The sequence below is a fragment of the Chiloscyllium punctatum genome, chromosome 24, assembly GCF_047496795.1.
Source record: "Chiloscyllium punctatum isolate Juve2018m chromosome 24, sChiPun1.3, whole genome shotgun sequence".
In the NCBI taxonomy this organism is placed as follows: domain Eukaryota; kingdom Metazoa; phylum Chordata; class Chondrichthyes; order Orectolobiformes; family Hemiscylliidae; genus Chiloscyllium; species Chiloscyllium punctatum.
In genome coordinates, this window is record NC_092762.1 from 77,901,778 (window position 1) to 77,917,020 (window position 15,243).

The 15,243-nt window shown below is 41.1% G+C and overlaps 1 protein-coding gene across 1 annotated transcript in view; it reads right to left on the bottom strand.

Moving 5' to 3' along the window:
• LOC140494725 (calcium/calmodulin-dependent protein kinase type IV-like) overlaps positions 1-15,243 on the bottom strand; it is a 145,496-nt gene that overhangs the window by 48,835 nt on the left and 81,418 nt on the right. The window contains exons 4-5 of the mRNA XM_072594263.1: positions 3,615-3,697; positions 574-646 (exon numbers count right to left, since the gene is read on the bottom strand). Coding sequence (XP_072450364.1) covers positions 574-646; positions 3,615-3,697 — 156 coding nt within the window. The remainder of the gene's footprint in view (positions 1-573; positions 647-3,614; positions 3,698-15,243) is intronic.

Consider the following 15,243-nt stretch of genomic DNA (forward strand, 5'->3'; position numbering starts at 1 on the left):
CTGCATAGGAGGAGGTTTCTTGGTCCTTTATGCTTTTGCATTACATTACTGCTGAGCATTTCATAAGGCTTCATTGTGATTTAGGAGAAAGTGAGGACTGCAGATGCTGGAGATCAGAGCTTAAAAATGTGTTGCTGGAAAAGCGCAGCAGGTCAGGCAGCATCAAAGGAACAGGAGAATCGACGTTTCGGGCATAAGCCCTTCTTCAGGAATCATCGTGATTTAATTCAGTTTTGGGATTGCTTTCCTCTTTTTAGCCTTATTTATTTAAGAGTAAATAGAAGCTAATTCAGATACATAAAAGTAAAATTTAATCCTGAGTGCATTCTCAGCAGCTTATGTGTGTGTCATTTGAAGTGCTAAAATAAACTGAAGTCCAACAAAAATCAGAGAAAATGCGAATCTAACGACCAGAGTGGAATGCTGATTCAGAACAAAGTGGTTAATTTTCACTTTCCAGGTCAAAATGTTATTTATCAAATTATTTCATGCACAGAAAAGTTAATAAGTGGGAGGGGGAAGAAGTAGGAGGAAGAACTTAAATGGGAGTGAAAGATGATCAACATGACTCACCGCAACAGCTTCCAGAATCTGTTTAACAGCATGAGCTGCATCCCTCTCACTGTAATATCCTTTCTCTACAATCCTGTATATTGAAGAGGTAACGTTACAAAATATTACCAACTTAGCAAAGTATTTGATTTGTTTTAGCAACTCAGCCAAGAAGATATTCTTTCTGAAAAAGGTTGCACAAGCTTAGACCTTTCCACTTCTGGAATTGAGGTTCAGATCTTCATTGTTGAACTGAACCTCTTGGTTTCCCGTCTGTAAGCTTTCCAACTGAGTTTGCACAATTGTCCAGCACAAAGCAATCATTAATTTGGCAATTTCAGATCAGAACAATCACAGATTGATTTCTGTGAGAAGATGGCAAGAATGTAGTGGGGAAGAGTGTTCTTCAAAAGGCAAGGATGGGGCTGGGGCATGTTATTGTAGTAAAGTCAAAAGATTTATCATTCAAACATAGTTATATAATTGAACTAGGAGAGCTTGATATAAAAGGGTGGCTGACATGAGTAAAAATCCATTTTTCAGTACTAACATCAACTTTGTATACAAATAAACAGAGCTAAAATTGTGCTTTTTTTTGTAAAGTTTTAATTTATTTTTGAGTTTCCTTGCTTAGTCCTTACATTTTTATGAGCATTGCACAGTAACCATGATGATGGCATATCATGCTTCAGTACAGATATTTAAAGAAGACCACTGAATATAGTTAACTATAAAGACTTAGACCTTGAGATTGGACTATGATAAAGACTTGAATGATAAAGTTATTTTAATAAAGCCAACAGCCTTTTTTGTTCAATATGTTGCACACATAGATATTTATATAATGTAATCTCAAGTTCTAAAATCCAGCAAACTTCCTGAAGTCAGTTTTATTTGCCTTTTCCCCTGAAATGAGTGTGACTTGGAAAAGGATCAGCTCACTTAACCCTCCTATTTACAGAGACACTTTGGACCTTGTCAGCTTTAGGCAATCCTGGGGAAGGTGGGGAAAGCAGCTCACTGCTTTTGGGTGGGAGATTGATTAGATTACATTACAGTGTGGAAACAGGCCCTTCGGCCCAACAAGTCCACACCGACCCGCCGAAGCGCAACCCACCCATTCCCCGACACTTATCCCTCACCTAACACTACAGGCAATTTAGCATGGCCAATTCACCTGACCTGCACATCTTTGCGACTGTGGGGGGGAAAACCAGGGCACCCAGAGGAAACCCACGCAGACACGGGGAGAACGTGCAAACTCCATACAATCAGTCACCTGAGGCGGGAATTGAACGCGGGTCTCCGGCGCTGTGAGGCAGCAGTGCTAACCACTGTGCCACCATGCTGACAGCATACAAATTGGTTACTTTGGCTTGAAATCTTGGAAAATTCTTAACTCTGCAAACCCAACTGGGGGAAGAGAATGCCCTGGATTCTGGGGTGGGGGAGCGGGGCAGGAGCAGTCCAGTTCACTGCCCTTGGAAAGAGTTTCAAGAGTGTTACAAAGAGGTGGTATCTCTGAAATGGCCACCTTGATGATCTGGGGCTTTGTCGTAGCAGTAGGGGAAAAAACAAACAATAAACAAAAGTAAAAGGCTCTCCAGAATCTCAACACACTCTTCATGCTGCATCCATGTCACAACCTATTTAAAAAAGACATCATTCAAAGGGCATGAAATTTAAATGCCTCAATAGCCTGAGCGTTCCAATAGATTTACCCACTTTTTATACATATTCATGTCTAATTCTAACAACCCAAAATGGCACAACCTTTCCCAAATAGGTCACTGGATCTATCCAGAAAAGGTATCTTACCTCTCCAGAAAAGGGTACTGTTCTCTTGAAAAGTATAAAGCCTACAATTGGGTTTTGGATACTCCATTAATTGAAATTGGATTTGACTGAAGGAAGCTGCACTTTTACATGTGCAGTTGCTTATGTGATCCACAGATGTGCATTCCACAATCCACCCCTTTCTACACCTCAACCCGAATGAAAAAAGCTCAATGGAGGCTTCCAGAGTCAGTGCTGTGGGCTATTTTGATTAAGTTGGAAGCCCTTTCTGTCATTGTGAAAACGCAGGCTTTAGGTCTCCAAATCTGACCAGATCTTTTGGTCCTATAGTTCCCTCCAACTGATTTGCAAATTCTCCTTAATTAATCAAATAATGGGTGCTCAAATGTGTTGTTTCCTGTTATACAATTCACTCATTTGATGACAAACTTGCTATGAGACAATAACAACTTTGAGAAGTATTGAGAAGGATTATTTAGTCTTTGTGTTGCATCTTACTTTTCTCAGAAAGACAGTAGAAGGGTAATTTTATGTCTTTGCTATTTTTATGCTATTTTTATGCTACATACTCCATATTGCCAGCAGTGTACACCATCTTTGGCATATCAATTTAACAATTGCACATCATGTCCACATAATAACATCAAGGGACCAGTTAGCTGGACAGCTGGTTTGTAAGGCAGAGTGATGCCAGCATTGTGAGTTCAACTCCAGTACCAGCGGAGGTAACCATGAATGACTCTCCTTCTCAATGTCTCCCCTCACCTGAGGCATGATGACAGTTGGGTTAAACCACTGCTCTCTCTCTATTGAAACGTGAGCCTATGTCTGGTGGAACTATGGCAACTTTACTTTTTTTTTTAAACGTACAATGTCATCTGCCTGTGGTAATTTAATTTCTTTTGGACATTGTCATTTCTTGAAGTAACAAAAGAATCGAGTTCTCTCTTTCTGCAGTATAATTACTGCTAGCTCTTGACTTTATATATTTAGGACGCAAAAAAGAATTGCTGGAAAAGCTGCATCAGGAGAGAGAGAGAAAGTGGAGTCAATGTTTCAAGGCCAGCGAACTAACAAGCTCTGTGCCATTATTATCTTTTCAAGATAAAACTTTTTAGAAGAATTTTATTTTCCACTGCTTTTTATTTATTTTGATATCTAAAGTCAATTTTCCCTAGAGTTTCAAGGAAATGACACATACATACAGACACAAACACACATTACATAATCAATCATTTTCTTTATAATGTCTGTAAAAACGTTACCTGTCAAAAAGTTCCCCACCAGTCACCAATTCCAGAATCAGGATGATCTCTGCAGGCGTCTCAAAGATTTCCTTTAGTTTAATCTATAACACAAAATAATAAATGAGTCCCACTTTTGCTTCTTGAATACCATCTTCTTCTTTGTTGACTGAATCCTCCTCTTTCCCTGAAATAATTAATTGATATACTTAAAGACATTTTAACATCTGAATCAGGAGGTTTGGAGAGTGCTGGAAGCTTTAAATGAGCATCTTAAAATTAAAAGGTTAAACATGAGAAGTGTGCCGAATGTGCTCACTTGATCTAATATTTTAATTTGTTTTTCAATCAGTTCCTGAAGTGCTTGCCTCACTATAACAGGTTGAATTCTGTTTTACTGTCAAACTATAATCTATTGTTTGGTAGTACAGAACTTGAATACTGCTGAAAAGAGGGGCAGATTGGAGAAGTTTTTTGTCTCTCACTCATCAGAACAAATGGAAGCATGTTAAAAGTGAAATGATCACCGTTTATCCTGTCAGAGTAAATCATGCTGATTAATTTGCAAGTTAAGCTGATTGAAGCATTGACATGGAGAAAGCAATAGGGAGCCATTGATTCTCCACACTTTAAGTAATTCAAAAAAGATACAAGGCTGGATGTATTTCTTCTGTTTACAGAGAATGACCCCAAGCTTCCAGTTGTGTTCTCTGGCCAACATTTGTGCCTCAGGCCTGCTGCAGTGTTCCAGCAAGGCACAGCACCAACTGGAAGAACAACAATTCATTTTCTGCTTGGGGACCCTGCAGCCTTCAGGACTCAGTAGTGTTTAATAATTTTACGGCCTGAACACCTTCTCTCATGACCTTTACCCACTGCAGGCCTTGTCATCACATGGGCTACTTTCAGAACAGCTAACCCACTTCCACCTACTTATGGTCCCCACTATCAGCTCTTCTTTCTCCCTGGCTTACCATTATCCATCCTCTTGTCTTTGAAACTGTTTTTCTCTCCCTCAGGGCTTCTGTCTACCTATTGCTTACCCCTTTACCTTCCCACCGCTTGTCTTCAGCATACGTATCACCTTTTCCTTGCCACCCGCAGTTCAGAAGAAGGTTCTGCTTGAGCTCGTCCTGACTCGAAATAACTTGTCTTTTAACTCCTCTCATTTTCTTCAGGTCAGAGGGAAGGCCATGGGTACTCACATGGGCCCTAGTTATGCCGGTCTCTTTGTGGGTATATGGAACATTCTTTGTTCCAGTCTTATTCCGGCCCCCACCCACAGCTCTTTCTCCAATTTATTGATAACATAATCGGTGCTGCTTCCCTCTCTTGTCGAGAATTCAAAAGCTTTATCGATTTCACTTCCAATTTCCACCCCATCCTCACTGTCACCTCATCTATCTCGGACTCCTCCCTTCCTCGACATCTCAGTTTCCATTTCTGGGGATAGGCTGGCCATTAATATCCACTACAAACACACTGTCTCCCACACTTACCTAGACTATACATCCTTGCACCCTTCTTCCTGTAAATACTCTATTCCATTCTTCCAGCTCCTCCATCTCTGTTGCATTTGTTGTCATGATGCCAACTTCGACAAGGGAGCCTCCGAAATGTCCAGCTTCTTCGGTAACTGAGGATTCCCTAGCACCATTGTTAACAGGGCTCTCAACTGGGTTCGACTCATTTTCCGCAACAGTGATAGGGTTCCCTTTGTCCTTACCTACCATCTCATCAGCATCCACATCCAGAAAGTCATTTGCTGTCATTGCCACCACTTCCAGCGAGATGCCACCACCAGACACATTTGCTCCCTTATCCGCCTTCCACAGGGACTATTCCCTCCAGGACACCCTGGTCCATTCTTCCTTCATTCTCAATACACCTCCACCCCCCCTCCACTCCCCCCTTCCCACCCCACAGCTTCACAGCATCTTTCCCTGCAATCGCCCTCCTCAGTATCCAAGGGCCCAAACATACCTTCAAGGTGAAGCAGTGTGTCACACAATCGAGTCCACTGCTCACAATGTGGTTTCCTCTACATTGGGAAAACAAAGTGTAGACTGAAAATCCACATTCTGCCGACAAAAATGATCCTGAGGTTCCAGTTATCTGCCACTTCAACACATCGCCCTGTTCCATGGCCAACATCTCTGTCTCAAGCTTGCTGCAATGCTCCAGTAAAACACAGTGTAAGTTGGAAGAACAATACCCTGTAGCCTTCTGGTCTCAATATTGAGTTCAATAACTTTAGGACTTGAACTCCCCTATGTCCTAGCTCCCAATCATACAAAACAGGCAATTATCATATAGCTGCCAATACACACAACCCATTGTTAGCCAATAACAGTCTCAATTAATAGCTATTTATCCTCCTAACCACATTATTATCCAGTCCTTTGTCTGTCCAACTGTTCTTCTCTCTCTTTGGGTACTATTCCCATCTATTATTTACTTCTTACCCCCTCTCCCCACCCTATTTTCTGCATAAACACCAACATTTTCCTAGCTGCCACCAGTTCTGAGGAAGGGTCACCAGATATGAAATTAACTCTGATTTCTCTTCACAGATGCTGCCAGACCTGTAGAGCACTTCCAGCAATTTAGAACATAGAACTTAGAACAGTACAGCACAATACAGACCCTTCAGCCCATGATGTTGCGCCAAACCCTTATCTTAATCTAAGGTCAACCTAGTCTACGCACCCCTCAATTTATTACTGTCCATGTGCTTGTCCAGCAGTCGCCTAAATGTCCCTAATGTCTCTGCCTCTACTACCACCGTTGGCAGTGCATTCCATGCACCCATCACTCTCTGCGAAAAGAATCTACCTCTGACATCTCCACTCACCTTAAAATTATGACCTCTCATGACAGCCATTTCTGACCTGGGGAAAGGTCTCTGGCTACCTACTCTATCTATGCCACTCATTACCGTGTACACCTCTATCAAGTCACTTCTCTTCCTTCTTCTCTCCAGTGTGAAAAGCTCGAGCTCACTCAACCTCTCTTCATAAGACAAGACCTCCAATCCAGGCAGCATCCTGGTAAAGCTCCTCTGCTCTTGTCATCTTACCTAAAGACTCCTTCACCTTACCATTCCTTGCCTGTCTCAGTGGGACAAAGTTATCCAATACTCGCAACAAGTGCTCCTTAAACAGCCTCTACATTTCTGTTGTGCATTTTCCATAGAACAATTGTTCTACATTTATAGTCCACAGCTCCTGTCTAATAGCAGTATAATCCACCCCCCACCCCCCCCAATTAAATCCCTTCCCATACTGTCTGTTCCTATCCCTCTCGGTGAGACAGTTATGGTCACTGCCACCGAAATGCTCTCCCACCGAAAGATCGGACACCTGGCCTGGCCCGTTGCCTAGTGCCAAATCCAATATGGCCTCCTCCCGGTGGTCTATCTACATATTGAGTCAGGAATCCTTCCTGACACACCTGACAAAAATCGGCTCCATCCAGACCATCTGCACTAAAGGGGTTCCAATCTATATTGGGGAAGTTGAAGTCACCCATAGCAACAACTCTGTTGCATCTGTCTCTTTCCAAGATATGCTGTCCAATCTGTTCTTCCATCTCTCTGCTGCTATTGGGGGAATCTATAGATGATACCCAATAAAGTGACTGCTCCTTTCCTGTAACTGACTTCCATCCATACTGACTCAATAGACAAACCGTCCTCAACTACCTTGTTCTCTGCAGCTGGGATGCACTCTCTAATTAACAATGCTACTCCCCTCCTCTTTTACCCCCCTCCCTGTTCTTTTTAAAAGATCTAAACCCTGGAACATCCAGCAACCATTCCTGCCCCCGTAACCTCCATGTCTCCGTTATGGCCAGAACATTGTAGTTCCAAGTACTGATCCATACTCTAAGGTCATTACTCTTATTCCTGATGCCCTTTACATTGAAACAGATACACTTTAATCCATACCTTTGCCCTAACAACTGTGTATCCTTCCTGACAGACTCTTTGCATTCTATTTCTACACATTCAGCAGCTATCCTCTCCTTTGATCTGTAGCTCTGATTCCCATCTCCCTGCCAAACTAGTTTAAACCTCCCGAAATGCTCTAGCAAATCTCCCGCCCAGGATATTGGCGCCCCTCCAGTTTAAGTACAACGTCCTTCATGAACAGGTCCCACCTTTCCCAGATGGTACCCTAATGATCTACATATCTGAAACCTTCCCTCCTGCACCAGCCCTGTAGTCATGTGTTTAGCTGCACTCACTCTCTGTTCCTCGCCTCACTGGCATGTGGCACTGGCAGTAATCTAAGTGACTATTGTGATTGTCTTAAACAAGTGTAGCCATTGTTAAAATATTAAAATGCCCGAAGAGTACTCCTTTGATAAATTGATGGCTGTATATGCCTGAAATGTTACTAAAGCTGCCTTGTAAATCATGGCAAGAAAAATCATGCTAGTTAAAAGATCTTCAATTCTATCAATGTAGATTCTGGTTATTTTTGATTGCTATGGTGTTTGAGGCAATGCTCTTGGTTGCTTTGGCCACAGTTTGGCTGAGATAGGAAGAAAGGTTTGTGGAGATGCTGAACTGGTTTACAGGAGTTTCCTGTTTTTTGAATTGTTGAAATTGGAATGATACTGGTTTACCTTTGAGGCACCCAAATGAGGAGAAAAAGCACCAGCCAAGGTGAACATTAATCTGCAGAAGTTGATGGAGGGAAGGTTTCAAAGGGATTATAAGGCAGAGGGTCTTCAGAAATTGAATGTGAATTGGAATTTCATTGAGGAAGTGTGTGTAAGGCAACTATATTCAACTTGGACAAATTACTTCCCAATGCCACCTGTTAGAGCAAGGAGTTGAGCCCAATGCTAGGTAAGCATTGCACTGCCAGTGGCAGTGGAATTGACTGTGGCTGTAAGCCTTTATACCTCCAACATTTGCAAGCTGCTTTTTGTAAAGTCAGTATTACCTATCAATTACTGTGAAAATGGCATTTCAGAATGTTCTTCCTGCACTGTTCACTAGCTTTCCCCTACAGGCTGACAAGCAGGAAAAAACCCCACTGGGATTTAAAATGGGAGACTGGACTCGCTGCCTTTAAGAGTGGTTAAATCAGAAACTCTTGTAACCTTTGAGCTGCATTTACCTGTGTTGCCTCAGCTTCCAGAGCTAGAAAATGAGAATAGTGTGTCAGAACTTTGTTGACTGGCACCAACATGATGGGCTAGATGGCCTCCTTGTGTGCTGTAACCATCCATGATTTGCCATATTTCAGGATTCCATCAAATACTCAGTTGTAGTGCTTCCCATTAGGAAACAGTAATATATGAGCAACTGGAAGCTGTTTTTCTTGAATAAAAGCAATACAAACACGTAACCACAGTGGTGCACATTTCCTGGTAGTTGTCATGATGCTTTCAAAATGTCAGTCCTCAACGCTCTCACTCAGACTATCAAGTGGGGATAATGGATATGCCCTCACCAATCTCGGATCAGGTATGGAGAACCAATGTAACAATCACATTCAATAGCAAACCATTGCAGTCTTAAAACACTTCTTTAGCTGGGTGTAGGCTGTAGTTTTTCCTTTGCCCATTATGATCAGCAGTTTTCAGCTCGTTACAATTATCAGCACTACATGTGCCCATTCTCTTTAAATATTACAGCCTGCTTTTAAACAGTGCCAGCAGCATGATATTGATCTCTCCTCCAATTTGGTGACTTGACAATGAACAGCACAAGCAATGCTGACAGCTCACATGATGTATTTAAATTAGTCAGATGGACCAATTTGAGGCCTTATTAGATTGAGTGTGCATCCTGTGCACAGCACTCTGCTGAGAAAATGTCTTAAACGAATTTTGCCCTTTTGTTTATATGCTCGCCCTCAAATGCACACAATATAGTAGTAATCCTAGAACATTGTTTTTGCCTTCTACACTGTAGTATACCAGAGGTTATTTTTCTTAAATGCTGAAACAATCTCAATCTTTTTAAAGCCCACAAGAGTGCTTCTTTACCTGCCTTGAGGTGGGCAAGGTGACAGAAAGCAACCTTGTGAATATTATACTTTTGCAGGATTTTGCAAGGCATAGCAGTCTTCCTTCTTGCTGCAAAGTTAATGCATTTCTCAAACTAATTCCCTTGAGTACTCAGTCAGTACTTACACCAATTGTCAGCATTTTAAACTGGCAGTGTTTCAACTGATGTGTCAGTTTGGCAATTCACTAGAAAATCCAACTTTTTACACTGGATTTGGACTCATCAGTATTAAACAATTAGATCAGTTGAAAGGTGGGACTGCAAGCTGTCAGAAACATTCAGGCATAGATTAGATGGTGGGACCAAAGTCTGTCAAAGCCAGATTTATCAGAAGTTGCTATTGGAACAGTGTCAGAGCCAATCTATCGGGTATTTCTTTCTTTCTTTTGTTGATACTTCCACATAAACAGAATGTTGACATTTTTCTTAAGTGGGTTAACAGCTTCTGAGGATCAAAGGGGTGGATTATAGGTTCTCCTGCTAGCGAGTTTAAAGGCAAGAGCATATAAAGTACAGTGCCCAGCACTTACTCTGATGCAGTTTTAATAGTGGCATGGCTGGTATTGGGCAGTCTGGCTGCTGACTAGCCTAATATGTGAAAAGATCCCTTACTCATCTGCTCAGCCAGACTCAGCACAGCTCACCTCCTCAAGTGCAGTACTAGAAATGGCCACTGCTTGTGGCGGTGCTGTTTTACTGGACATCTCCCAGCCTCCAAGGGGAGGCTTCCTGTCCCTGAAGAGTGGAAGTCCTGTGACCAATTTATTAAGATTCAATCAGCCGTTCTTCCCACAGAAGCCCCCCAACCCCATTTTTACGGCAAGTGAGAAGGGCAGGGGAGAAATCCATAAATTTAGCTGGAAATTACAGGTGGTTTAGCAAATTTTCTCCAAATTGTAAATAACACACTTGCTGCTAAGGTGCATTTGAAAATATTTTTCGTCCTGAAAGAAATGGAAGATTCCTTGAAATGGAAGCAGGCCTGTTCAGTCTGTTTTGAGGTTTGTGTTCTGTGGGAATAGTAGTATTAACAATACACTCATCCTATTCTTAGATCTCTTTATTCTTATTTCCTTTGAACCAGCCATCTGATATATTTTTAAACAGTAAAGTCTCTTTCAGTCACTAATAGTGCATCCCACAGCCTGATAATTGTCAATGCCAAACAACATTTGTCCAGCTCCCTGTCCCAAAGCTCTTGCATTCAGTTTTTCGTCCAAGTTTTTTGTTTAATCCCTAAAATGTTTCATGTTTTGTGGCATGGAGGCAAGAACTGTGTAATTATTTGGAGAGTTACAAATGGGATCGATTACTGTGCAATTCCCATTTCTGACTGAAGATCGACAGAATGTTGTTGATAAATCAGCCTAAGGCTTTTTGGGCTAGGAGAAATCCGAGGATTCTGTAGGGATGTCCTGAGGGAGAGAGGTGAATGGCCTCACGCAAGTTGCTCAGTCAGAAACTTTGAATTCCCTTCTTAAAAGCACTGTAGCCATATTCATATCACAAATTGCAGTGGTTCAAAGATACAGCCCATCACAAACTTCTGGTGGGCAATTAAGGGTGGGCTACAAATACAGCCTTGCCCATGACATTTGCATCACATGAACAAATTAAAAACAAACATGTTTGGTGATGCAATTAGATATATATTCAATCAGTATGTAAGGTAAAGCCAACATAGTTCTACCAGACAATATGGCTGCTTTGTCTTGAGAGACATAACTGGTTGTGGTTTAACCTGAGGGTTACCACACCTCAAGTGAGGGAGAGGTTGAGAAGGAGCGTTCTCCATGGTAATCTCAGTTGATGTGATAATTGAAACCACACTGTAGGCATCACGGTGAGTCACTAAGCAGCTGTCCAGTCAACTAAGCTAACCAACCCTCATATCCTTCCAGTTAAAACATAGAAGGTATGGTTAGTAAGTTTGGAGATAACACCGAAATTGGTGGTGGAGTGGACTACTAAGATGGTTACCTCAGAGTACAACTGGAGCTTGATCAAATGGGCCAATGGTTTGAGGAACGGCAGATGGATTTAAACAAATGTGAGGTGCTGCATTTTGGTAAGGCAAATCAGGGCAGGTCTAAAACATTTAATGGTAAGGTCCTTGGAAGCATTCCTTAACAAAAAGAGCTTGGAATGCAGGTTCACAGTTCCATGAAATTGGAGTCACAGGTAGACAGGATAGCGAAGAAGGTATTGGTATACTTGCCTTTATTGGTCAGTGCATTGAATATAGAAGTTGCGCGTGGTGGTGCAGGACATTGGTTAGCCCACTTTTGGAATTCTGCATTCATTGCTGGTCTCCTTGCTATAGGTAGGATGTTGTGAAACTTGTGAAACTTGAAAGAGTTCAGAAAAGATTTACAAGGATGTTGTCAGGATTGGAGGGTTTGAGCTAAAGGGAGAGGCTGAATAGGCTGGGGCTATTTTCCCTGGACCATTGGAGGCTGAGGGGCGATCTTACTGAAGTTTATAAAATCATGAGGGGCATGGATAGGGTGAATACCTCCTTGTACACTGGTGGAGCCTGTGAAGGTTAGGAGTAAGAGGGGGTACGAAGAATTGATAATCCATGCAGTAAAGTTGAGATTGGGACCCGTGCATGCTCACTCAAAATTTTGTCAAATTTGATTTGATGCTTTGTTGTTTCTGACTTCACCTTTGAATGTTTGCATCCACCAGTGACCAACCCCGTTCCTTTCCTGCCATGATTTGACAACAATGCTTTGACTCCTTCCCCCCCTCCCCCACTCCACCCTAAGTTTACATTATGACTACTTAGCAAGAAGCAGCTTTACCCTGTCAATGAGATGGTAATGTAATTGCAACCTTAGCCAGCAATCTGTCACAGCACATGTTTATGGAAGATATGCCACTCTGAAACTAAAGTAAGCAACAGATTAATGGCCTGACATGCACGTTAATCTCAATCCCAGGAAAAAAAAGGCCTTAAACATCTTGAGTTAGTGAGTTATTCTCATTTCTCATATGCTTGAACTTAGTGTCCTCTGGATAGCTTAAATCAAATATGACAGACACATATAGTGTCTGTTTTGTTTAAAATACGTGCTGACTGTAGTTTAATCTCCCCTCCCAACTCCACTGGCTAAAAATGTTCACTTCAAATTCCCATTTTAACAATTAAATAATTGATGACTGCATTTAAACAGTGCAGACAAGAACTTAACTAAAATTTCATTGCATAAGTTAGAGAAGAAGTTAAACTCTTAGCACTAATGGACAAACATTCAGTTGTCCTATATACATGCAGTTAATTTTGGAATCTAAAACAATTTTGACCATACATCATCGTTATCCATTGCAGAATAGGACTTCACTCATAAACACTTACAACATAAATACTTTCACTGGTGCCCTATAGATTCTGACTGAAACTCAATTTAAATATTAAATTGGAATAAATTTGGAACAGCTGCAACATAAGTTGCTTTCATAGGAATTAAACGTGACCTAAATGCTTCATGCAACATCTCCCATTAGATTCTCAGGGCTTTTTCAGGTTGACGCTTGATCATGGAAACCCTACAGATATTACTTCATCGAATTTTGAGTCTGCTGAATGCCGAAAGATGAGACATTTTGTATTGACTCTTATGATTGCTCTCTGGATTCAGGGAGAAGTGGATCACTTCATTGTGTTTAAGTAAGGTTATGTTTTGTATCAAGAAGGAACCCAAGGTGAAAAGATTACAACTGAACATTTTGGTTCAAAGTGTTGATCAGGATAGGGATGGCGTCAGAGGGGGGCTGCTGAGCTCATCAGCGGAGATGTTGTCCAGTCAAGAATGTTGTATCATTCTTGTTATTTCAATTATATATTATAATTGCTTCCCCCACTCTAAACATGGATGGTGTAACTGGTTGAGTACTTTTACTGAAGCATCATAGGTGAGGCATCATAAATGAGGCAAAATTATAAATTGGGATCTGCATTGTTTCATTTACTTTTATACTTTTACTTTTACAGTTCATGCCCTCTGAGTTACATTCATGAGCTTTATATTCTGCTTAACTCTATGCCAGTTGGCATGTAGCTCAGGTAACAAGCCAGCAGCGATGATTTGATTCTAATTTTTGAAGTTCTGCGCTTTAACTTGCATCCTAACTCCCTTGGTTTTATCTATGTTGTTGGCTCTCACATGGGCCATGACCACCTGATCTCTTCCCTCCTTCCCCAACAAGACTACTATCTTTGTTTTAACTGGTTGGAAATTTGATGTCAGTTGCAGCTGCAGAAAACATCAGTATCTACTCCATAAGAACATTACCACCCACAGAGCTTACATTGTCAGCATGAATCACGCCTTAAGGTGAATAAATTCAGAGTGGTGATAGTTGCATTTATATTGCTTATGCAACTTCTTTTTTGAAGCGCAAGTTTGCCATATGTAAAATGCCAGCAATATCTTTCAGCAATACAGACAAGTTATGAAACTTTTTCATACATAATTGACATAAAGTCATTAGGAAAAACAGAAATCACTTTAATCCTCCTTGAAAAGTGCTACAGAATCTGTAACATTCACCAAAGTGAAACATCTTATCAGCAGTGTGACACCCTAACTTTCTCAGCGCTCCACTGACTGCTAGCCTACCACAGCAAAATTAATATTTTATCAGAAGGAAGTATTATGGAAGAATTTGTCACATCTTTCAATCTGAAAACTTAGAAATGGATATACACCAGAAAGTTATTCCAGTAGAATTCAATGTCAGTATATTTCATTAATCATCAGCTGTTTTACAATAACTAGATTATGGTTTTAAAAAAAGAAAGATATTTACCAAGAAAGAGGGTTGTTTCTGATGTATGTTAATTGTGTACAGCAGCCCAAACTGCAATGCCTCAATGGTAATCTTGTGATACTGCCGCAGTGGAAATAATTTAGCTCTATGTGCTCTCAATGAGGCTGACCTGGGGAGGGTGCAATGTTACTATGTTTTTTGACCTTTTGAAAATTATTGTGTGAATGATTTTCCCTGGCTTGTGAATATAAATGGATAAAATAGAAACTATCACCACTCTGAATTTATTCACCTTAAGGCGTGATTCATGCTCACATGTAAACTCTGTGGGTGGTAATGTTCTTATGGAGTAGATACTGATGTTTTCTGCAGCTGCAACTGACATCAAATTTCCAACCAGTTAAAACAAAGATGGTAGTCTTGTTGGGGAAGGAGGGAAGAGATCAGGTGGTCATGGCCCATGTGAGAGCCAACAACATAGATAAAACCAAGGGAGTTAGGATGCAAGTTAAAGCGCAGAACTTCAAAAATTAGGATCAAATCATCTCTGGATTGTTACCTGAGCTATATGCCAACTGGCATAGAGTTAAGTAGAATATAAAGCTAAATAATGTAACTCAGAGTGCAGTGGGAAGAAAAGGATTGGATGCATGGGGCAGTGGCATCAGTAGTCAGGGAATAGCAAGATTTTTTTCCACTGGGATAGACTACATCTAAACAATGCTGGGACCAAGTTCCTGGGCAATTGTGTAACCTGGGCTGTGGATCGGACTTTAAATGAACAAGAGATGGTGGAAGGTTTAGGTGAAGTAACATTCAGTAATCCAAAGTAAGAGGTTGAAGCAT